This window comes from Aspergillus welwitschiae (assembly GCF_003344945.1).
Source record: "Aspergillus welwitschiae strain CBS 139.54b unplaced genomic scaffold BDQ94scaffold_54, whole genome shotgun sequence".
Taxonomy (NCBI): Eukaryota; Fungi; Ascomycota; class Eurotiomycetes; order Eurotiales; family Aspergillaceae; genus Aspergillus; species Aspergillus welwitschiae.
In genome coordinates, this window is record NW_020798748.1 from 131,000 (window position 1) to 151,722 (window position 20,723).

At 47.0% G+C, this 20,723-nt stretch overlaps 7 protein-coding genes across 7 annotated transcripts; 3 read left to right on the plus strand and 4 right to left on the minus strand.

Annotated features, from left to right (window-relative positions):
* The first annotated feature begins 95 nt into the window (after positions 1-95).
* BDQ94DRAFT_153415 (RCC1 domain-containing protein) lies at positions 96-2,488 on the plus strand. The gene is made up of 2 exons (XM_026768142.1): positions 96-1,253; positions 1,313-2,488. Exons 1-2 carry the CDS (start codon positions 360-362, stop codon positions 2,138-2,140), a joined length of 1,722 nt encoding a protein of 573 aa, XP_026620739.1. The 5' UTR covers positions 96-359; the 3' UTR covers positions 2,141-2,488.
* A 15-nt stretch (positions 2,489-2,503) lies between these two features.
* On the minus strand, positions 2,504-3,735 carry BDQ94DRAFT_110363 (Chromosome segregation in meiosis protein 3). The gene is made up of 3 exons (XM_026763552.1): positions 3,343-3,735; positions 3,212-3,290; positions 2,504-3,148 (listed from the first exon to the last, which is right to left on the minus strand). Exons 1-3 carry the CDS (start codon positions 3,546-3,548, stop codon positions 2,603-2,605), a joined length of 831 nt encoding a protein of 276 aa, XP_026620740.1. The 5' UTR covers positions 3,549-3,735; the 3' UTR covers positions 2,504-2,602.
* A 115-nt stretch (positions 3,736-3,850) lies between these two features.
* On the plus strand, positions 3,851-5,565 carry BDQ94DRAFT_153418 (putative NADH-ubiquinone oxidoreductase 21 kDa subunit). The gene is made up of 6 exons (XM_026768143.1): positions 3,851-4,061; positions 4,127-4,143; positions 4,197-4,402; positions 4,460-4,662; positions 4,745-5,299; positions 5,357-5,565. The coding sequence occupies exons 1-5, from the start codon at positions 4,002-4,004 to the stop codon at positions 4,823-4,825; spliced, it is 567 nt and encodes a 188-aa protein (XP_026620741.1). The 5' UTR covers positions 3,851-4,001; the 3' UTR covers positions 4,826-5,299; positions 5,357-5,565.
* On the minus strand, positions 4,876-6,267 carry BDQ94DRAFT_110384 (nucleoside deaminase). The gene is made up of 6 exons (XM_026763553.1): positions 6,079-6,267; positions 5,885-6,006; positions 5,724-5,828; positions 5,357-5,565; positions 5,202-5,299; positions 4,876-5,139 (listed from the first exon to the last, which is right to left on the minus strand). Exons 2-6 carry the CDS (start codon positions 5,960-5,962, stop codon positions 5,057-5,059), a joined length of 573 nt encoding a protein of 190 aa, XP_026620742.1. The 5' UTR covers positions 5,963-6,006; positions 6,079-6,267; the 3' UTR covers positions 4,876-5,056.
* Positions 6,268-6,397: 130 nt separating this feature from the next.
* atrA (protein kinase MEC1) lies at positions 6,398-15,635 on the plus strand. The gene is made up of 26 exons (XM_026768144.1): positions 6,398-7,232; positions 7,282-7,907; positions 7,965-8,269; positions 8,324-8,719; positions 8,771-8,923; positions 8,984-9,080; positions 9,161-9,640; positions 9,695-9,937; positions 9,995-11,224; positions 11,289-11,829; positions 11,880-12,360; positions 12,446-12,749; positions 12,804-12,901; positions 12,965-13,057; positions 13,112-13,273; positions 13,375-13,471; positions 13,520-13,714; positions 13,772-14,054; positions 14,104-14,301; positions 14,371-14,495; positions 14,551-14,633; positions 14,692-14,814; positions 14,864-14,951; positions 15,014-15,098; positions 15,150-15,268; positions 15,324-15,635. The coding sequence occupies exons 1-26, from the start codon at positions 6,647-6,649 to the stop codon at positions 15,513-15,515; spliced, it is 7,383 nt and encodes a 2,460-aa protein (XP_026620743.1). The 5' UTR covers positions 6,398-6,646; the 3' UTR covers positions 15,516-15,635.
* Positions 15,636-16,995, minus strand: BDQ94DRAFT_153445 (RNA-binding protein with serine-rich domain 1). Its single transcript, XM_026768145.1, has 3 exons — positions 16,523-16,995; positions 16,361-16,466; positions 15,636-16,307 (listed from the first exon to the last, which is right to left on the minus strand). The coding sequence occupies exons 1-3, from the start codon at positions 16,835-16,837 to the stop codon at positions 15,805-15,807; spliced, it is 924 nt and encodes a 307-aa protein (XP_026620744.1). The 5' UTR covers positions 16,838-16,995; the 3' UTR covers positions 15,636-15,804.
* A 96-nt stretch (positions 16,996-17,091) lies between these two features.
* On the minus strand, positions 17,092-19,809 carry BDQ94DRAFT_110550 (putative AAA family ATPase). Its single transcript, XM_026763558.1, has 2 exons — positions 18,125-19,809; positions 17,092-18,075 (listed from the first exon to the last, which is right to left on the minus strand). The coding sequence occupies exons 1-2, from the start codon at positions 19,649-19,651 to the stop codon at positions 17,347-17,349; spliced, it is 2,256 nt and encodes a 751-aa protein (XP_026620745.1). The 5' UTR covers positions 19,652-19,809; the 3' UTR covers positions 17,092-17,346.
* Positions 19,810-20,723: the final 914 nt, after the last annotated feature.

The following is a 20,723-nucleotide window of genomic DNA, read 5'->3' on the forward strand; positions in this document are numbered from 1 at the left end:
TTGGTGTTGAAACAGCGGCGTTCTCTGTTTCACGGCCGCCATTGTTCCTTAGTGTTGCTCTAAAAATCAGATAGAAAACAACAAAACAACAACACCGGACCTCGTATCGCATGGGCGACATTCCCCACCCTTTCTTCCTTGCTCCTTTTGCTTTTCAATCGTCCAACGCCTCTTCGGTGGTTTGCTCTCCCCCCACCCTCTCCTCCTTTTCCATTCGTTCTTAGCAGCTTAATACCCGGTTCGCTGGTGTAACTCCTACCTCTTTCCAACCCTTCCATCCCTGATACGATCCCGTGTATTCCTGTGGCCCACTGCAACCGCCTATCTGCCAAGACCTAGCTGTTAGTTCGATTGTGACTATGCCACCCAAGAAAAGCGCACCCAAGCCGGCTGCGGCATCAGCTGCGACGGCAAAGGGTAAACGGGCCACATCTACTACAACTACTACGACGAAGGCAGCTACGAAAGCAACTACAAAGGCAACCACCAGAACAACAACGAAAGCGAATAAGACAACCGCCACGACCACTACTGCTCGCAAAGTTCCAATTGACAAGCGAGAGACCCCTTCGAAGCCCAAGAAGACCACCAAGAGACAACCCGTGAAATCCACCACACCTACCAAAGGTGGAACAGTCGACAACCTTGCAAGCAAGAAGCATGAAGCTGAGCCTGCGAGACGTGAGAAGCGGAAAGCAGAAGTTATCGATGAAGCTCCTGCTCGCGATTTGAAGAAAGCTCGTGTTGCTAAACCCCGGGTTACTAAACTGAAGCCGAAGGTGGTCATCAACCATGCGCCAACCACTCGATTAAATGTCTATGTGTGCGGTGAAGGCAGCTCAGGCGAGTTGGGGCTAGGATCTGCTAAGAATGCAGTTGATGTGAAGCGGCCTCGGTTGAATGCCAACTTGCCAGCGGACCGTGTCGGTGCTGTCCAGGTCGCTGTTGGTGGCATGCATTGCGTTGCGCTTACGTATGATAACAGGATCCTTACATGGGGCGTCAACGATCAAGGAGCCCTTGGCAGAGATACTACTTGGGATGGTGGGTACAAAGATATCGACGAAGCCAACAATGGGTCAGACTCGGAATCCGATGATGACATTGCTCTAAACCCCTACGAATCAACTCCCACCGCTATTCCGTCAGAGGCTTTCCCGAAAGACACCGTCTTCGTTCAAGTCGCTGCTGGCGACAGCTCAAGCTTTGCCCTTACAGATGACGGTCAAGTTTATGGTTGGGGAACATTCAGAGTAAGTCAAGCTTTGCACGCCCTTGCATACAGAGCTGCTTGAGCTAAGAGGCGATTTAGAGCAATGATGGTATCTTAGGTTTTGATGCCGCCAATAAAGTCCAACATACGCCTAGTCTGATACCGTCTTTGAAGAAAATCAAACACCTGGCATGTGGCGATAATCACGTCTTAGCACTGAATGATAAAGGTGCTGTGTTATCATGGGGTTCGGGTCAGCAAAACCAACTGGGCCGTCGTATCATTGAGCGAAACAGGCTGAACGGTCTGCAGCCGCGCGAGTTTGGCCTGCCGAAGAATATTGTGCATATTGGCTGTGGTGCTTTCCATTCATTCGCTGTTCATCAGTCTGGAAAGGTTTACGCATGGGGTCTGAACAGTTTCGGCGAAACGGGTATCAGGGCTGGTGCCGGTGATGACGAAGCTGCGATTGTGCACCCCACCGTCGTGGATTCGCTATCTGGAAAAGCAGTCACACAAATCTGCGGCGGCGCCCATCATTCGCTTGCTATCGCTAATGATGGCGAGTGCCTTGTATGGGGACGATTGGATGGCTACCAGACAGGTCTGAAAATCGATAGTCTAGCCGAGGATGCGGTCATCAAGGACGAGCGTGGGCGGCCTCGTATCTTGATAGATCCCAAAGCTGTTCCTGGAGTCAAGGCCATTGCTGTTGCAGCCGGTTCAGACCATTCACTCGTCATTGATGTAGAGGGTCGTCCTTGGTCGTGGGGCTTTTCCGCCACCTATCAAACGGGCCAAGGTACACCTGATGACATCGAAGTAGCGACTGTCATCGAGAATACTGCCGTTCGTGGTAAGAAGTTAAACTGGGCAGGTGGTGGTGGTCAATTCTCTGTGTTCACAGAGCCTGCAGCATTAGCATAATTTATAAGCTAATGCCAGGGAAGAAAAGGGAGGCACACCGGCACTTCAAATTCGTCTCCAATGGGTCCATTGCAAGGGCATGTTTCAATTGTCTTAGCAGTATTGTTGATTACGCTTAGACCAGTCAATAAATACATTGCAGACACGGCAGAAGAGGAAAATAGAATAAAAAGGAAAATAGAAAAGGAGAGAGAAAGGGCACATTATGCTGGTATCTGCCGCATCTCGGCATTTCCGATAATACATGTACTTTATGTTTTATAAGTCATTCTTAAACTATAGAAAAGGAGCAAGGACAAGTAAAAAAAGACCGAGCTGGTTCATAGACCGTTCTTGTGGAATTTACGCTATGTATAAACAATTCGCCCACTGTATGAATCATGTATTAGTGCATTGAGTAGTTGTAATCCTCAAAATATCGATGTCATTTAAAGGACCCAGGTTACCTATAGGCCTACTGAGTCAAGCCCTTATATCTGATCCTGCCAGATTATTGTTACCAATAAAACCATCCTCGTGCTCCCGAAGAAGTGCTTCCAGCTCATCATCATCATCATCATCATCATCATCATCATCATCATTATTTTCAAGAGCACCTTCTTCTATGATTTCCCTTGGAACACTTTCATCATCAGACACAAACAAATCCTCCTGTGGTAGAATGCCTCCTAGCAGAAGTGAAGATGGCTCTCCAAGGCCCTGTGTTGGGGGCGCCTGTGCCACGTTATCTCCTCGGCCTATGATAGCGTTGGCTTTTTCAAGATGCCCAATAGGCATACTATTGTCATGGGTATGTGGGCTCGAAGATTTCGCTTGTTGCGCATCTTCAGAGTCAGCTGCGGAAAGTCTCGGCTTTTCCTCGTCTATCCATTCTCTTCGCATCGTCTGCAAGCGTTTCGAGTGACCCAGTTTCTCTATCATAGCCAATCCATCGGCGAACTTCGCACGAGGGAACAAATCATCGAGCCATAGTTGATAAAAATTTAAGAGTCGAGCGGCATCCGAAAACTTTGAAAAACAGTTAGCCACGCAGTGGTCCCTCGGCGACTATACAAATCGGTTCTAGCAGACCTCATGCCCTTTGCCTTTGAATTTCAGTTTCGACTTCGCTGTAGAGCGGAGTTTTGGTATTCCGGCGTGTGACAGTAACCTAGGAAGCAATAAGCCTGTATTCAGAGCGCTACCCCGGATGTCAGTCTCACCGGCTCTCATCCAACTTGACTGTAAATCGTCGCTGCTTAGTGATTGTGACCTTTTCATCCAGACCTAATACTGGTGCAGCAATAGGTTCATCCCTCTTGGGATCCACAGCTATATCTTGCAATGTGCCCTCTAAGCCGGCATCATAATCGAACAATGTATCATCCTGATCCATTGATGGGTTTGAGTAGCCCACATCTTTTTCCATTTTCCGATGAACCTCCTGATGTCTTAAAAATGGTGAAAATTACAGCCTTCTCAGATGATTTTATTTTTGTTGACCGAGCAAGCAGTACGCATACTTCGATAGGAACTCGCAAATTTGACCATCGCGAACAGCTGTGAACGGATAAAGTTACGCGTCACTCGAGACGCGTGCCAGGCTCTCAGCTAATTTGCCAGGAAAGGTAAGACCAGTAGCATCATAGTATCAGAGTATGGTAGGCGGTCGGATTAGCGTGACAACGGGTCATAACAGCCATTTCGGCATAACTGTATATGTGCATTATTTGTGCTTTGTAATTATGAACATTTTGCTAGTCTACAACCGGTAAAGCATTGTGCTTGGCACAACTCCGTCCGACTTCCATCTCCATTGAAGTGGAAGCCAATCCAGAAACGTCCATTATAATTCATCCTCCACCGTCCCAGCCCGGTCACAATGGCGACTGATCACAAATCAATTCTTGTCCCCCCGAAGCGGGCCAATACGGACTACCCGGTAGGGTCGATGTTCTTTATTCGACTTGGACTTACGGATCTTGCGGCTAACTTGAGCTTTTGTAGCTAATTGACTCCGACCCGTATGGACTAGCTTGACGTTACCATATTGCAATTGACTCACTTTTCAAACCAGGCACCTGAGACGAGTTTTCGGATATGCACGACCCTCTGACTACGCAGTGGGCGGCGGAATGGCCGCTGCGTCTCCTCTTGCGTTCTGGATTATGGAAAGAGTGAGCCCATCCCATGTGGGCAGGGGAGGGTTCGCTCCTGTGATGCGCCTAGCAACAGCCATTGGCCTTATTGGAGGTCTTCACGTGGTCTATCAGAGATCCTGCAGTCAGTGCAACCATGGTTTTGGTCTACATCTTTTTTAACACTAACGCTCTTGTACAGACCGCTTCTATGGCTTCACAGAGAATTCGAGGGAAGCTGATATGGATATGAAGGAGATGGTGGACAAAGTCAAGAAAGGGGAGTCCCTATATGGCACATCCAAAGTCTCCTCATACCTGCAAGGAGTTGCTGCTCGAAACTCTAGATACTCTGAGCTATTTATCCATGTTCTTCCATGGTTCAACCTAGTCAACCATGACCAGGTAAGTGCAATGGAGGAGCGACCGCCTTTCATACGTAATCATCAGCGCTGAATACCAAATTGGTTACTAACTGCAATACAAGCATGGCGTCGACACGGCCAAATACTATCAGCAAGCCGAGCGGGAGCTGGAAGCCGAGCGGTTGAAGCAAGCGAGCTCCTGAATTTTCTGATATCAATGGTGGTAAAAGGATCGCCTCGTTGACGTTTCATTGGCTCTTGCGCGATATTGTACATTTAGTTCCTGAAGCAACGCAAAATTTAGATGGAACATGTTCCTCAATTCACCGCCACTAGACTTCACTTCAATCACCTCAACACGAGATCGAAGGTGTTTAGCGGCCTTCAGCTTCCTTGATTGTGTGGCCGTTCGACCAAGGACCAATTGTCCCTGCTCAGGGTGTAGGGGATGCAACGAGGACTTCCTGGTTGAAATCTGTTTTTAATTCACGGTGCTTTTTAGGGCGGGGCTTGGGCGCTATTCGAAATGATATGTTAAAAAGACTTCTTTGTCACAGCTGTCAGAAGCCAGCCACCTACCCTTCTCATTTTCTTGTATGTAGAAGCGCCGGAGTAACATGATAGCTTCCTTGTGGAACAACCCGCCTTGCACAGGGTATGATGGATCTATTGAGCGACTAGCATAAATTAGTTTTGCGTCAGGGGTGTATGGCTAAGGGAAGGCAAGAACGAACTCGGCATGTAGTGATAAAATGCTACCTGTTCCTCCGAACCTGTCATTTCCACAACCGAAGTATACTTTCCGTATCTGATACTGTCTCAAGGCAGATGCACACATGACACACGGTTCAACAGTTACATAGAGGTCTGTCGAACGCAACGCTGACCTAGGATAAGTCTCAAGCATTTCTCCGATGGCAATAAACTCGGCATGTCTTGTACCCTGAGAAGACCGGCTATAGGTTCAGATTTCACAAACACTGTCTGATCTGCTTTGAAGGGGACTCTCACAAGAGACAAGGAAGGAGAATTTCAGATTTCATAGACACTTCCGAGAAGGTGTTCATGGGGATTGACTGTTCAGGCAGTTGGCTCACCTACATTCATGGATTTGTTTGTATCATTCATCCCAAAACCAACAATCTTGTTGTCATACACCAGAACACAGCCAACCGGGGTTTCACCGGTCTCAAGGGCTTTTTCTCCCTAGAGCAAGTATAAGAATTCCAACCTCCAGTGTCACTCGGGCAAGATACAATTACCATCAATAACGCCTGCTTCATGAAATAAGCATGTTCAGAGTTGCTTTCCAGCGACTCAGATGGCATGTCACCAGACATCTCCGCTTATCATTCGTCAATTGGATAAGGGCCTTGTAGTAAGACTGTTGCTGAAAGGTTGGTTAGCTGAGTGTAATAGTTGACACCGAGCACACCAAGAGTAGGCTTGATAACACGTATAAGTCATCCGAGGGGTGTCTCCCACTTTGCATGTACAAAATAACTAAAAATGAAAACAAAATTTACTATGTTCCTGGCCCTTTCTTTCCTTTCACCCCACCTGTTTCTACACAGTAAGCGGAAGAGGAAACTTTCCTTGTACGTTGACCTCCGCGAGTCCAGAGATACCAGGATTTTGCCTCATAAGCCCCATTTTTTTACCCACCGCCCGGAAGTCCGCTTATGTGGTAATGATACCACCCGACCGCTTCCTAAGTACTCCATATACGATTACTGTTCTGCAACCGTGCACATAACATGTCACTTAGTACTTGAGGGTATTCACTTTGATAACCAATTTGATAAGCACGTTTCATGTTTTGACCCACATTGTCTCGTACTTTTAGGAAACCTTAACACCTGAGTGGCTGCGCTGTGGGGAAGACATACATGTACTTACACCGTACTACGCGTCACTGAATTATACATGAGTATTACTTTCCGAAGACCTTAAGCCGGTCTGATCACCACCTTCGCGCGACGAGGCCTGGGACAAAATAAGGACCATGTATAAAGGCATCGCCAATGGCAACTAATAAGCGCAAGGAGTCTCGTCTACCAATTCCTGGGATTGCAGATTGGAATCCTGCGGAGCCAGTCTCCTCTACACTCGCAGCCAACCTTGTACCACACCTTTCATCACAGGGTGATGGAACGCCTGGTCTGACTAAAGAGGCATTTTCGCAGCTCCGCCATGAGTTGCTCGAGGGGAAATATAGTCATCTCCAGCTTAATGATAGTATCACTGACGTTAAGAAACTGATTTGCATCGTGTTGAAAGCAGGTTTAGAGCCTTGTATCAGAGACGATAGGTCGGAATTGCAAGGTCAACTCCTGGACTGCTTGGACATCGTCCAAAATGCTGTTGACAAAGCCCCATTAGCGCTTTTGGAGATGCCGGAGCCAGAACTTCTGGGAAAGGATGCAGCGGCGCCCTTGTACTCGTGTTTAGTCGTCTGGCTAGTCCATTTATTCTCTACCTGGGACAGTGAGCCTGTTGAAGATAGAATCGGTGGCATCCTCGCAAGTATATTCAATGCCCCACATAATAATACGAGGCTATGGTCTTCGTTTGTTGGTATAACTGCTTTGATTCAGTCTTGCACTACTGGTTTGTGAAATCCCTCGGCTACAACTGAGTCCTGTACTGATCTCTCCAGAACTCCTCAGTGCTCTTGAGGCCTATCAGTCTCGAGCTCGGCTTACCCATGTGGCCAGCTCCTCTGTAGTAAATCCGAAGCAGCTCTGTACTTTGGATCTGGACAGACTTGGCCTGCGCTGTGCATCTTTCAAGAAATTGATCAGACTTGAGAGCTGTGCTCAAGCAGTCCATTTATGCCTTAATTTGCTCATCTCTGCAATTAATGCTTACGTTTCTTACAATATCCCATCCAAACGACAGAATTTGGCGTGGCTCTCTAATGGATATCGGCGTTTGTGGAAGCTCACCGTGCTTTGGCACTGCAAGTCAGATGTTAAGGACGTTACAAGCCAAATCCCGACCTTTTCACGGTTTCTGAGGTTCATAAAGAGATTCTGCGACCATGTCCCATATACGTCACCGAAACAAAGGCTAGCATGCATTTTCCTCCATATATTCGCAGAGACATTGGCCCTAGAAATCTTGAATCAGGCTTCTGATCTCCAACTAAGCCTAAGCCAGGCCATTGACAGCTTCACTAATGCTTTCACATCCGAAAAGGACATAATGCGATCAATGAGGGCTACTATATTGCCTGTTAAGAGTAAGCTCGCATTGTTCAATTCATTTGATACTTGTCTTCAGGTATATCAATCTATATGGACCTCACTATAACCATCGTCTAGTTAACCTCAAAACTAGGCTGCGATCGAGAGTTCCCTCGTACATTGTCCCATAGTTTACAATTCTCTCGATGCAAAAGATGCAGAGGCAGCTTTCTGCAGTGGGAACATACCGGAATTGGCAGCTGTTCACGGATTCCCGGGTTCTGGCCACTCTTCCAGTAGTCGTGTTGGAGCCGTCCAGATGGCCAAACGCCGCTGTCTCCCGCGTCTGGATGCCGACAGAGAAAGCCGAAACGTGGCACAGAGGCTTATAGCCAAGTCACTTAAGCTACTCCGCTGTGACCAGAGTGGGACCCTGGGAGATCTGAGCTGTGCGGTTGCGTAAGTTGACATGCATTGTCCCCATGAATTCAATTGTTGACTGATAACGCAAAGAACGTCATACATTGGTCTATCTGAGCAGGACAAACTAAGACTCTTATGTGTTTTGTGCACTATACCCTGTGCATTGTCCGGAAACCTGACGGATATCAAAAATGTTGATTCAGAGGACAGTTTCACCTGTAGGATCTGTGACCCCAAATGTCGTGACCTCAAATCAGAAAGCAACTCGCAAACTGTCAAGAGCGATGAACTATGCCAGATCCTGGATCACATCATTTCGAATCTTTCACGGACTGCGAACCTGAGAATAGCTGCGACAGTTGCATTAAGAAGAACGTTGATGCATACTTCCGAGTCAGCTCATATGCAGCTAACATCTTCTGTTTTCGGGGAATTTTGCTTGAATTCTCTCAGAAGTTCTGTCCGAGAGCTACGTCTTTCTACAGGGTATCTTTCATCAGGGATCTGTTGTAACTTCGAAGTGCTGACAACCATCAGACATTCAATAACCTCCTTCGTTCGTAGAAATCTTGACCACGAAACTCGACGAAGTAATTTCATTGTCATTCTGGACTGGTTGCAGAATCTCTCTCAGAAACAGGAGACGCCATTACATGAGACCTGCATCCTTACTCTATGTCATTTGGCGCAGTGAGTTTGATCCTACTCCAAGTAGTTGTGTGTATTGGCTGAGATATCTCATATCTATAGATTCTCCAATGACGAAGAGATGAATATCATACTCCTTCGTCTGGTAGAGTACCTTGGACACTCGAACCCGTTTATAGGCGCGGTGGCTTATACCGAAGTATGTGTGAAGCCTGACATTGTGATCATATGCTGTCTTCCGCATGTGACTACATTAGATCATTATCTGACAGAACTTAGCTCGCAGGGCTTGCACAGCATCTTTCTGTCACTCCGGCCGCCTTGTTTCGGCCTTTTTGGAGGACCTTGTCGGTAACCGTCGTGAGAAATTTTCAGTCTCGTCCCTACATGGCAGAACAGCTCTGCGACCTCCTGGGTATGAAAGTGGATGACTTTCTTAGATTGACTGAGACCTATGTCCTTCCATATCTGGTGCTTACCCGGAAGCGCGATGTGATCATTAGAGTCGGGGCAACGTACAAGGACGCCAAGACACCATTCGATATCTGCTCAGAGAAGAACAATCTCGCATCCATACTCGCTTTTCTGCTGAGCCAACCATCGCCGAATCTGGAAGAATCTGTCATGTCCGCTTTATCGGAGGTTGATTCTGCCTTTAGGGGCCGTACTTTGGCTGAGCTTTTGAGGATTGAGCCAATATTGATTGCCTGTGACCTACTCAAAGGACTTGGCGATTTAGGGGAGGATAAAGGCAAGAGGGTAAGTCATTAGCAATGCCACAGGGCGATCGATGCTGACATGAAGCAATTGTAGTTTCTCCGGGCACTTCACCATTTAGCCATCCTTGTTCCACGAAAGTCAGGTCCCACACCAAGACGAGCGAATTTGATAGGGTACTTCGTTGAGGAGCATGTTCTCGGAATAATCACACAATTCGCACATGCTGTGAATGACTTCCAAATCAGACAACCTCTGATTGAGAAAAAAAGGAACATTGCAGCGATTGGAGAGATGATAAAGGTTGCTCGCGGTCATATCAGTAGCGCCTTACCACAGGTTCGTGCATAACTAAGCTCATATGTTCTGATCCAAAAGTAGGCTAAAGTGAGATAGATATGCGCATGTTTACGAGCCGCTCTTGAGATTCAGGAGCTCTGTAACAACGCTTTTATCGTCTGGAGAGTACTGATCAGTTCCCTACAAGAAGAGGAAGTTGAGCCTCTCATCGATCAGACACTATCAATTGTAATCAGATACTGGGACATGTTCCACGAAGATACAAGGAAACAAGCGTGCGAACTCGTTGAATACATCATGCAGTCACACTATGAGTTGGTACGCGATATTTTCAACACCATGCCCTCACTGGCTTCAATTCCGATACTTTACAAGCATGAAGCCACGCTGAATAGCATGAAAGAGACGATGGATGTACGAAGCCATTTCCTCGCATTCATTCGTCGTTGTCAAAGCGATACTGCAACAGTTGTTGAGCAATCCTTGCGTGAGCTAGTTCCTTATCTCTCCCAGAATGAAGAGTTCATTCATAGGTCTGTTCTCAGTGAGATTCCAGATCCAGTTGTTGCACAGTTAGCACGGTCATTGCTTGATTGTTGTGTGAAATTCAACACTAGCTCGGATGTTATAACCAAGCTATCAGCTGAATGCCTAGGCTTGATCGGCTGTCTTGACCCTAACCGAGTGGACACGGTCAAAGAAAAGAAAGTGATGCTGGTTTTGTCCAACTTCGACAGCATGGAAGAGACCTTTGACTTCATACTTTTCTTCCTTCAAAACGTTCTAGTCGAGACGTTCCTGTCAGCTTCAAATACTAGGGCTCAAGGATTCCTTGCATATGCGATGCAGAATCTACTCAGGTTCTGCGGTCTCGATTCAGCTGTGGCCAATCGATCGCGCGACTTCCGAGCCGATGAGAAATATCAACGCTGGCTAGAGCTACCTGAAACTGTTCGCAACATTCTAGCTCCTTTTCTTACCTCAAAGTATACAGTTACCATTGGGACTCTCAACACTAACTGCAGCTATCCCTTGTTCACAGCTGGGCTGACACATGGCAACTGGCTACGAAGCTTTGTGCAAGATCTATTGCAAGCCGGAAACGGTGACAATGCGAAATTAGTATTTAGTGTTTGCAGCCGCATTGTGAAAGGCCAAGACATCTCAATAGCATCTTTTTTGTTGCCATTCGCGGTGCTTAATCGAACGGTTTCTGGGAGTGCAAAAGAGAAAGAAGATCTACGCTGCGAACTAGTGAATGTCCTGTCACACCCATTACCAGACACACACGACTATGTATATGAAAACATCATATTGTGTAGTCAGGTGAGTATCGTCTCTCCATTCGTTCACACGGGCTCATTGAATTTTCTCTCACTGTTCGACTTAGAGCATTTTCGAGGTCCTCGACTACCTTTCAAGGTGGCTACAGGGCAAAAAGAAACAGATCAATGGCCTCAGAAACCACAGCCATCCTTCAAATCGTGCCCACAAGGGAGCATCTCGCGATGCTCTGTTAGACACCTACTATTCGCAAGCCAAGGCTGTGGAGATACTTCTGAGCTCAATACCTCCGGAAGTCATCTCCAAGAGGGCTGTTGAGTGCAAATCGTTCTCACGGGCTCTGTTCCATTGGGAGCAGTACATCAGACAGTGGAAAAACCAGCATTCTAAGCAAGGAGGCGCCGTCGTCGAACCTCTATACCAGCGATTACAAGATATCTACAGTCGAATAGATGAACCAGACGGTATCGAGGGAATCTCAAGCCATCTGCACGTGTTAAACATCGATCAGCAGGTACTTGAGCATCGAAAGGCGGGTAGGTGGGCTACCGCGCAAAGCTGGTATGAGTTGCAACTTGAGAAAGAACCAAATAATAGCGAGGCGCAATGGAATTTACTCGCATGTCTTAAGGAATCTGGACAACAAGGTATCGCCCTAATCAAGACCAGTCTAGCCGGCCTGCTGACATATTCTCAGATGCCATTCTCACGCGGTTCGAGATCTTGAAAGCAAATAGTTCATCTAGAAAGTTTCTGCCTTTCGCAGTAGAAGCGACCTGGATCACAAGTAATTGGGGAAAGCTAAATGAGTATCTCCAGCAGCTCTCGCAGTTGGGTAGAGGCGAATTCAATATTGAGATCGGATTGGCTCTCAATGCTTTCCGGCACGGCAAGTATACGGAATTTTGGGAACATATGGAGGCCTTACGACTGAGTGTGGCCAAGTCCCTAACAGCTAACTCCGTGGTATCATTGCAGTCATGCCATGATAGCATTCTCAAGCTACACACTCTACACGAGGTGGAGTCCATAGCTCGCGCTAAAATTAAGGACTGTGGAAGCAGTGACTCACGTTCAAAGCTACCTGATATACTGGATCGACGTTTGGATATCCTTGGGGGCTACATCTCTGATAAGCAATACCTCCTAGGTCTTAGAAGGGCCACCATGGAGCTAACGTATGTCGCTCCTCCTTTTTTTTTTTTTTTCTTCTTCTTCTTTTTCTATAAACCTATTGAATTTATATGCTGATAAAGCCGTAAGAAACGAATTTACCGATTCTGACATAGCCGCTGCTTGGCTAACCAGTGCACGTTTGTCGCGCAAAAGCAACTTTACCAATCAAGCATACCAATCGATGCTCCATGCGGCTCGTTTGAATGATAGATCTGCCACTATTGAGCATGCACGACTGCTCTGGAAAGATGGTCATCACCGAAAGGCAATACAAACACTGGAAGGCGCAATCGCTGCTAATGAGTTTTCATCAGAGACAACCTCATCTCAAGAACGCACCTCATCACTAATTACAAACAATGGTGAACATCAAAACATGCTCTTGGCTCGAGTACGTCACCATCCATAGGCTACTGACATGCTCTAACTCAATCATAAAATATAGGCACATCTGCTCCTGGCCAAATGGACAGACAGGGCAGGGCAAACACAGTCAGATGCTATTGTCCAGAGATACAGGGAAGCTATAAAGCTTCACCCTAGGTAGCCTCCGTGTCCCAGAAAGGTACGGCAAGTGTTTTGAAGTCGAAGCTAACTGGTTCTTAGGTGGGAAAAGGCCCATTACTACCTAGGCAAGCACTACAACAAAATTCTGGATTTGGAGAAAGCAAAGCCACTGGGGAGAGAAGCACAGATTTAGTCGGTCTTCCTATCCATAACAAACAGAATTTGCAATGGCTCATATTTATACAGCTTGAGTGGCGAGGCCTCAAAACTAGTCGTTGACAACTATCTCCGATCATTGGCCCATGGAAACAAATACGTATTTCAGTCCTTGCCCAAAATCTTGACACTCTGGCTAGAACATGCATCTACTGTCGACCAGCCGTTTGATCCAAAGAGAGGAGACAACGAGTGAGTAAGGATTGGTTTTCTTCGAGCTCTAAACATTCTAGCTCCCGTCCCCTTTCGATTCGATTTACGTACTAACCGTGATAATCCGGGCGTTTTTAAAGAGATTTTCAAAAGCACACTCTGAATCAGCGAAAAAAAAGCCTTGATGATATGCATACACAACTCAGGAAATACGTGAACAGAATTCCGGCTGCGCTGGTTGGTTAGAAGTTCAGATATCATATAAAACTTGCTAACTAGAGACAGCTCTTCACGATTCTCCCTCAAGTCGTTGCTAGGATATGTCACCCGAATACGACGGTATACGACTTATTAACCAAGATCGTAGCCCGGGCGGTTAACTCATTTCCCCAGCAAGGGCTATGGACTGTCCTCGCAGTGGTAAAGTCCTCTTCCAAAGACCGGGCATCCAGAGGAATAAGCTGCCTGCAGAAAATTACGGTAGGTCAAGGAAAGAAATCTGCATCATATCATGGTTCAAGCTCTAATCCACAGCAGGAAGTAAACAAGAAACTGAAGAATCAGCCATTGTCGGATATGCGTGGCATGATAAATCAAGGACAAAAGTTTTCAGAGGAAATGCTAAGGCTGTGTATAGCTCGCATCGAAGACAAAGTCGCTAGAGTCAGTCTTCGTGATTTGAAATTTAGTCACAAAGTAGCACCTTGTAGGCTTGTGGTGCCGTTCCAGGCAATGTTAACACCGACGCTACCAGCAAGCCATAAACCTGAATATTTGAAAGGTTTCAGGGCCTTCCCTAGGGATCCGACGACCATTGAAGGTAACGCTCCTTGATTGGCTTCTACAGAAACCTCACTGACTCGTATTAGCCATAATGGACGATGTGCAGGTTTTGAATTCTCTCCAGAAGCCACGAAGAATAGGAATTCGGGGCTCAGATGGAAAGATGTACAATATTCTGTGCAAACCCAAGGATGACCTGCGCAAAGATCAACGGCTCATGGAATTCAATAATATGATCAATCGGCTCTTCAAGAAGGATGTGGAATCGAGCAAACGCCGGATGTGTAAGTAGTCAAACGTCTGTCATTTGCTCTTTGTTCCGCTACCTTCTGACCAAGAGATCACTGTGGTAGATATCAAAACATACGCTGTGACACCGCTGAACGAAGAATGCGGGCTAATCGAATGGGTTGACAACCTTCGGGCTTTGAGGGACATTGTTATCAAGCTCTTAAGAGAGAGGGGCATCGCACCAAACGTAAGCTTTTCAACTTAAGGATAGCCATACAGCTACTGAACTAATTCTACTACAGTATAATGAGATCAGACACGACCTCAACGAAGCATGCTCCGATAACTCAAAACTCCATCTTTTTACAACCAGAATCTTGGCAAAGTAAGTTTTCCAAACACACATTCTCGTGAGCTCCATTCCAGAACTGACCTCGTTGCAGGTTTCCTCCAGTTCTGTACGAATGGTTCATTGAAATGTTTCCTGAAGCAGGATCGTGGTTTGCCGCCAGAATTCGTTATACTCGATCCTGTGCTGTTATGTCCATGGTTGGACATGTCCTAGGGTTCGTTAGTTCACCCTTTACTGTTTTCCTTTCATCTCATTTTCTGCAGGTTAGGTGATCGACATGGTGAAAACATATTGTTCGAGGAAGGTACAGGGGGTGTTTTACATGTTGATTTCAATTGTCTTTTTGACAAGGTTAGGCACCCAAGGCCCAGAACTAGCCTGCCTTTCATCATCTTCTAGGCTGACATAAGTAGGGATTAACATTTGATATACCTGAACTGGTCCCATTTCGTCTGACCCAAAACATGGTTGATGCGTTCGGTGTCTATGGATACAATGGTTCGATCTAATCAATCTATGAAATGTCCATTAGCTAATTCCCATTGATAGGCCCGTTCCGCAAGACATGTGAAATAAGTCTTGGACTACTTCGCCATAACGAAGACGCACTCATGACAGTTCTGGAGACGTTTCTGCATGACCCTACCACGGATTTCATTGGGAAGAAGGTAGGCACCACCACCACCCAGAATGTAGAAGACCCGCGTTGCTGATAGACAGAAGCGACGTACACATGTCAATGCACCAGAGACACCTGCCGGTGTTCTAGAGAATGTCCGCAACAAACTTCGCGGCCTTCTACCCGGTGAATCCGTCCCACTTTCGGTGGACGGTCACGTAGATGAACTAATTGTACAAGCAACGGATGTAAGGAATCTAGCTGCTATGTATATTGGCTGGTGCGCCTTTTTCTAGAGGTCCTTTTAAGACACTGGCCCTGGTTCTGGGTGGTCCATGATTGCTGGACCTGGGATGGAGACGACTTGGGTTGCCTAAGTTCCTCCCGTGATTACGTATCTTTGCATTAATAGTTATACGGAAATACTTCAATTTGATTCATGTGTAGAAGCCCATTGGCCTGCACCCCAGAATCACTCATACCAGTCCCAGGTAGTTGAGCAGCGCCAAGAACAGTAGCTTTGATGCGATATCTTCTCGAGACTTTCAAATGACACAAAGACAATATCTTTGAAGGAAGACTGGGTCAATGATGGTCTCTTCTTGGACTCATACTCCGGTCCCTATCACTGCGACTGCTATAGCCATAGCTGCTGTAGCTCGGGCTACGGCGACGGCGACGCTGAGAGCTGTCCATACGCGAATGTGTCCGTCTTGGCGGTGGGGAGTTTGAGAGAGACTTGGAAGAAAGGGATCGAGAACGGCGTGGCGACCTGGAGCGCGACAGAGAGCGAGGCCTATAGATGTCATGCCTTTCCATATGCCGAGAACGGCGATACCTCCTAGCGGGTGGCGGCGACCTTGGAGCGCGACTATCCGACGGAGGTCCGCGGCCGTGTCCTGGACGGCCAAAGCTTCCTCTGCTATGTTGAACTGGTGGTGGTGAGCGAGAGAAGGCTCTCCTAGGAAGAACAATCGACACGTTCAGCATGGCACCATCTAGCTGAGCCTCGTGCATATGCGCGATGGCCGCCTCTGCATCCGCAGGATCGTGGTAAAGTATGTATGCGGTGCCCCTGTTTGTCATGACTAGTGAGGCGTCAGCCTAGGCACCTAGGAGAGCATAAGTCTAGAGAGTTTACAAGCTTTATTCATAGGGAGATCAAGACTTTGTATGTCGCCAAAACCACCGAATATCTCCCGGAGATGTGATTCGGTGACATTTTTAGTCAACTTTTCGATAACTATCTTTGATTTCCATTAGTTTCAGCATTAAAACCTGGTTCAATGGGAGCTCAACCGACCTTTGAGCTTCTTGAAGCATCGGCAGAGGGACTCGGAGTCCGGCTGTAGTCTTTTTTCCTGTAACGTCTGGGAGTTTCACTTCGGCTTCGACTACGGGATGGTGCTTGGTTGTGCGACGATGATCGCGACCAGCTTCTGGAACGGTGAGCATTGCGACGGACAGCGCCACGCTCCACAGAACGAGTTCGAGGTGTAGTGTTGAATCTTGATTCTGAGTGAGGAGACAAAGAACGCTGCAAGGACGGGGCCCGATCAAATTCCGAATAGGATGGCAAACGGGCACGAGAGCGACCCCGAGTGTATCTTTCTGGCATCCTACAAGATCCACTTGGTGGAGGAAGCTTCCTATAAATCAACCAGGGGCAAGCTGAATTGATTGTAGCAAGAATTAAGACTGGATAAGCGAAATCCCAAGGGAGCGAGACGCATGGGAGGTCTGATAGTGAGTGGGGTTGCCCAAGACGGATCAAAAGTTGCAGAGTAGATGGTATTGACAGCCTTTTGTGTCATGTATGAGGGTCAGCGCCAGGTAGGGTGCCTCCTCCGATACGCTGGCGGGTCCAATGTTTGTTATCCTAGCCCCCTGCACATCAAGAACCAAAGCTAAAACATTATTCTCCTTTTTCTTTGCTTTCTTTTTCATTTCTTCTTATTTGCTTTTCTTTTGTTCAAGCAAAAGAGGCCCCACAGTGTGAACAAAACTCTGCGGAAGCAACCTTCAAAGTAGCCGGTTGAACAACAGCGGCTCCGTGAAAAGTGGTCTAGTACTTCCGAATCGGAATGATCGCATCGCTATATAGTATCTACATAAAAAAAGCTGTGCTCATATGTCAACAGAGTCACCCCACTGTTCGTACGCCTCAACAACAGCAGCCGTTATCTGTCTTTTCACCTGCTTGAGCGCATACTCGAAATGTTCCCATCGGATATCTTGTGCTTGGCCAGTCTCCTCTTCCGCATCCAAAGCAGCATCACCGGCTGTCTCACATATGCTCACGATCTCAGCCCCCGAATACCCGTCAGTCTTCATGGCCAACACATCCACCTCAACTTCCGGGTTAATGACAGATTTGCGGAACCATATGTCCAAAATCTCCTTCCGCGCCTCGTAGTCGGGAGGTCCTATGTAAAGTATATTGTCCAGTCGACCGGGGCGCATCAACGCCGGGTCTATCACTTCAGGCTTGTTCGTGGCGGCGATAACTAGGACACTTTTAAGCTCCTCGATGCCGTCCATTTCATTGAGAAGGGTTGTAAGAACATTGACTCCGCCTTGTGATGAAGTGCCACGTTTAGAGGCGATAGCATCTATTTCATCGAAGAATATGATGCTCGGCCTTGCAGAGCGAGCTTTTCGAAAGATTTCTCGTAATGCTCGCTCAGATTCTCCGACGTACATGCTCAGAATCTCGGCTCCCTTGACTGCCAGGAAGTTAAGCCCTGCCTCCGTGGCCAGTGCTTTCACTGTCAGCGTCTTAGAGCACCCAGGTGGCCCGTAAAGAAGTACACCTTTCTTGCTGGTCAAATTAAGCCTCCTCATTCGCTCAGGATGCTTGGTCTTGTCAGAACCGAAATAACATAGTCCGAAGGTGCGCGCTTACCTTCAATGGACGCTCCACTGCTTTCTGTAGACGTCTCTTAATTTCGTGCTGTCCACCAATGTCCGACCACCTGACCTTGGGCGTCTCCAGAAACACTTCCCGCATAGCAGTAGGCCGAGTTTCCTGTAAAGCTGATAAGACATCAACTTCCTTGATATGTATAGCTGTACCTGGTTCCTGAGTAATCGGACCTTCAACAGCATTATCGGAAGGTGTGCGTTCGTCGCTAACACGAAGCTCAAATTCCGACATCTGTCTTTGCCGTGCCTTGCGACTAATTAACTGAAGCAAAGCGAAAAGATCGGCACCAACGTAACCGTGTGTTTTCTCCGCTATCATGTCTATGAGGGTATCACTCAATGCCGGGGATGGGCCTCCACATATGGCACGTAATATTTGGGCTCGATCATGTGCTGTCGGAATATGCAGTTCAATTTCGGTTGCCAGTCGATGCGGGGTCCTCAGGGCATCATCGACATCATTCGGATGACGGGTTGCGGCGACTATTAGAATGAATGCATTCTTTGTAGCGTCAATGCATTCGCATAGAACCGATGCCAACGACTGGCTATCGAGCGATGTCCGTCTAGGCGCAATAAACTCCACCTGGTCAATTAGGATTGCACTGGGCTGACAGCGCATCGCTTCTTGGAATACGTTGCGCAGCTTGGATTCGGCGTCCCCGATATTGCGGCCAAAGGCTGAGGATCCAATATGGAATGTTTGCCTCCATCCTGCTGCTTTAATCTGTTCCAGAAGCGCTGTCTTACCTGTTCCCTTGGGACCGTAAAGAAGAATGCCTCGACTATGTTCATAGAATGAAGGCATTACTAGATTGACCAGACCAGGGTTAAAGTCAGCGAGACTTTCATTGATACTTTCAATTTGCCGGTCCATCCCTCCGAGCCCAGTAGGTCGCACTTGAATATTGGAAGTTCCACGCTCTAGAGGTTTTTTAAGATCTTCGCCCATTATGATCTCACTGGATTCAGCAAATCTGAAAAGAGTACACGTAGTACTTCCATCTTGACTTGAGATATCTGCCACTCTGAAGCTTCGGCGTTGGCTCCTAAGCTCTAGCTCAAATACTAGGCCAACAGCAATGCCATCGCATTTCAGAAGAGGCAGCTCCAAAGACCATGACCAGTGGATTAAGTCAGAGGGTGGAATCGCGCCGTATTTTGCAATCCTATCACTATCTGAACACTCTATAATGGAGACTGTGTCGATCTTATTCAGGGGTCCGTCGACCCTGCATATTGTAATCTTCTCCCCAATTTTGATTCCATAGCATTCCTGAAGAGTTCTCGAGGTCTGTACAACCGTATTTTGGATATTCTCGGTCGCGTTCCAAGCTATTGCTGTTTTCGATGGTCCGCCGGCGAGACTAATATTGCACACGTCTCCAGCTCTGAGTTTTAAAAATGCCAAGGACGAGGACGAGAGATAAACACGAAAGGCATCTCTATGATCACTTCTGGTTTGCTTTGACAGCGGTCGAACTGTGAAGGCTCGAGGCTCGGACATATTTTTTAGCGGTAGCTGAATGCCCCTCCAAAGTGACGCCTAATGTCCCGCGTTTCCACTACTGCAGCAGCGCACGCCTGCTATTCACAGTACCATGACCTGCGTAATGATCCATTTATAAGCAAATTCTAGACACCGGAAGCGATAAAATTTGACTTGTTTGAGGATCTTGACTGTCTTGACTTACAATTTGGTAGTCTGAGAAAGGCGTTAGTAAGAAGCTGGCTGCTAAGTGCGAATACTGGAGAAAAGCGGTTTGAAAAAGATGTGAAGATCTGAAAACGGGAAACCAATACAAGGATGTGGAAGGCTCTTTCATGCAAGTTGCTGATATCAACTTTACTGATCAATACGAAGTGGAAAGGAAAAGGATGGGAATTCAGAGTTACGACAAAAATCTGTACGCCATAATGTGTTTGCAAATATTGGGCCATCTCAGATGGATATCCACACAGCCCCACTTGGAGAGGAGCAGAAGATACAATAGATAGATCGTGGTCTACTATACCGGCCGCACATGTCTCCAACCACAAGATAGTAAATTCTTTCCTGTGCAATGGCAGAATGGCAATGTCAGTGCTATATCAAGTTACTGAGTGAGATGTGCTTGAACCGTACAGAGCAGACTAGCTCACAAAAAAGTGCACGTTACTAACACATTTCCCAAGCGTTCTTCCTTCTACCTGTCCAAGTCGCTTGTTGCACAATTATCTTTGACTAAGTTAGTGTATGATCCTCCTCCATTTTTTTATATTTGCCAGTGCTTTTGGTAACGCTCCTAGTGTGGTGATGCTCAAATACCTTGGTGCTCTTCTTACTCAACATATTCGATTTGTAATACAATCACCATCAGGGTTGACTCTCCGGCTGCCTTCAACTCTTGCCAAGATCATTTAAAAACGGACATGCCCCATGTTTCCTCATGTTTATAAGGGGATTCTGGAGGGTGATGTATACCGCACTTCCAGAAGACTGTTTATGGCCATACCTAATATCATTTGCACAGTTATGAATATAACAGAATAACGCCACCTGGGAAAGTTCGATCGCAGTAAATGGATGAGAACCCAAG

Bases quoted from the DNA above. Each gene is read 5' to 3' on its own strand.
- BDQ94DRAFT_153418 (XM_026768143.1), top strand. From the start codon at position 4,002: ATGGCGACTGATCACAAATCAATTCTTGTCCCCCCGAAGCGGGCCAAT. The intron at 4,403-4,459 runs GTCAGTGCAACC...GCTCTTGTACAG, and splicing joins GGTCTATCAGAGATCCTGCA to ACCGCTTCTATGGCTTCACA. The intron at 4,663-4,744 runs GTAAGTGCAATG...CTGCAATACAAG, and splicing joins ACCTAGTCAACCATGACCAG to CATGGCGTCGACACGGCCAA.
- BDQ94DRAFT_153445 (XM_026768145.1), bottom strand. From the start codon at position 16,837: ATGCCAGAAAGATACACTCGGGGTCGCTCTCGTGCCCGTTTGCCATCC. The intron at 16,467-16,522 runs GTCGGTTGAGCT...TGGAAATCAAAG, and splicing joins ATGCTTCAAGAAGCTCAAAG to ATAGTTATCGAAAAGTTGAC. The intron at 16,308-16,360 runs GTAAACTCTCTA...ACGCCTCACTAG, and splicing joins TCTCCCTATGAATAAAGCTT to TCATGACAAACAGGGGCACC.
- BDQ94DRAFT_110384 (XM_026763553.1), bottom strand. From the start codon at position 5,962: ATGTCTGGTGACATGCCATCTGAGTCGCTGGAAAGCAACTCTGAACAT. The intron at 5,829-5,884 runs GTAATTGTATCT...TACTTGCTCTAG, and splicing joins TGAAGCAGGCGTTATTGATG to GGAGAAAAAGCCCTTGAGAC. The intron at 5,300-5,356 runs GTTCGTTCTTGC...AATTTATGCTAG, and splicing joins ATTTTATCACTACATGCCGA to TCGCTCAATAGATCCATCAT.
- BDQ94DRAFT_110550 (XM_026763558.1), bottom strand. From the start codon at position 19,651: ATGTCCGAGCCTCGAGCCTTCACAGTTCGACCGCTGTCAAAGCAAACC. The intron at 18,076-18,124 runs GTAAGCGCGCAC...GACAAGACCAAG, and splicing joins CAGTGGAGCGTCCATTGAAG to CATCCTGAGCGAATGAGGAG.
- atrA (XM_026768144.1), top strand. From the start codon at position 6,647: ATGGCAACTAATAAGCGCAAGGAGTCTCGTCTACCAATTCCTGGGATT. The intron at 13,058-13,111 runs GTCGGTCTTCCT...ATATTTATACAG, and splicing joins GGGAGAGAAGCACAGATTTA to CTTGAGTGGCGAGGCCTCAA. The intron at 14,302-14,370 runs GTAAGTAGTCAA...TCACTGTGGTAG, and splicing joins ATCGAGCAAACGCCGGATGT to ATATCAAAACATACGCTGTG.
- BDQ94DRAFT_153415 (XM_026768142.1), top strand. From the start codon at position 360: ATGCCACCCAAGAAAAGCGCACCCAAGCCGGCTGCGGCATCAGCTGCG. The intron at 1,254-1,312 runs GTAAGTCAAGCT...GAGGCGATTTAG, and splicing joins ATGGTTGGGGAACATTCAGA to AGCAATGATGGTATCTTAGG.
- BDQ94DRAFT_110363 (XM_026763552.1), bottom strand. From the start codon at position 3,548: ATGGAAAAAGATGTGGGCTACTCAAACCCATCAATGGATCAGGATGAT. The intron at 3,291-3,342 runs GTGAGACTGACA...ATTGCTTCCTAG, and splicing joins GTCAAGTTGGATGAGAGCCG to GTTACTGTCACACGCCGGAA. The intron at 3,149-3,211 runs GTCTGCTAGAAC...TGTTTTTCAAAG, and splicing joins TCAAAGGCAAAGGGCATGAG to TTTTCGGATGCCGCTCGACT.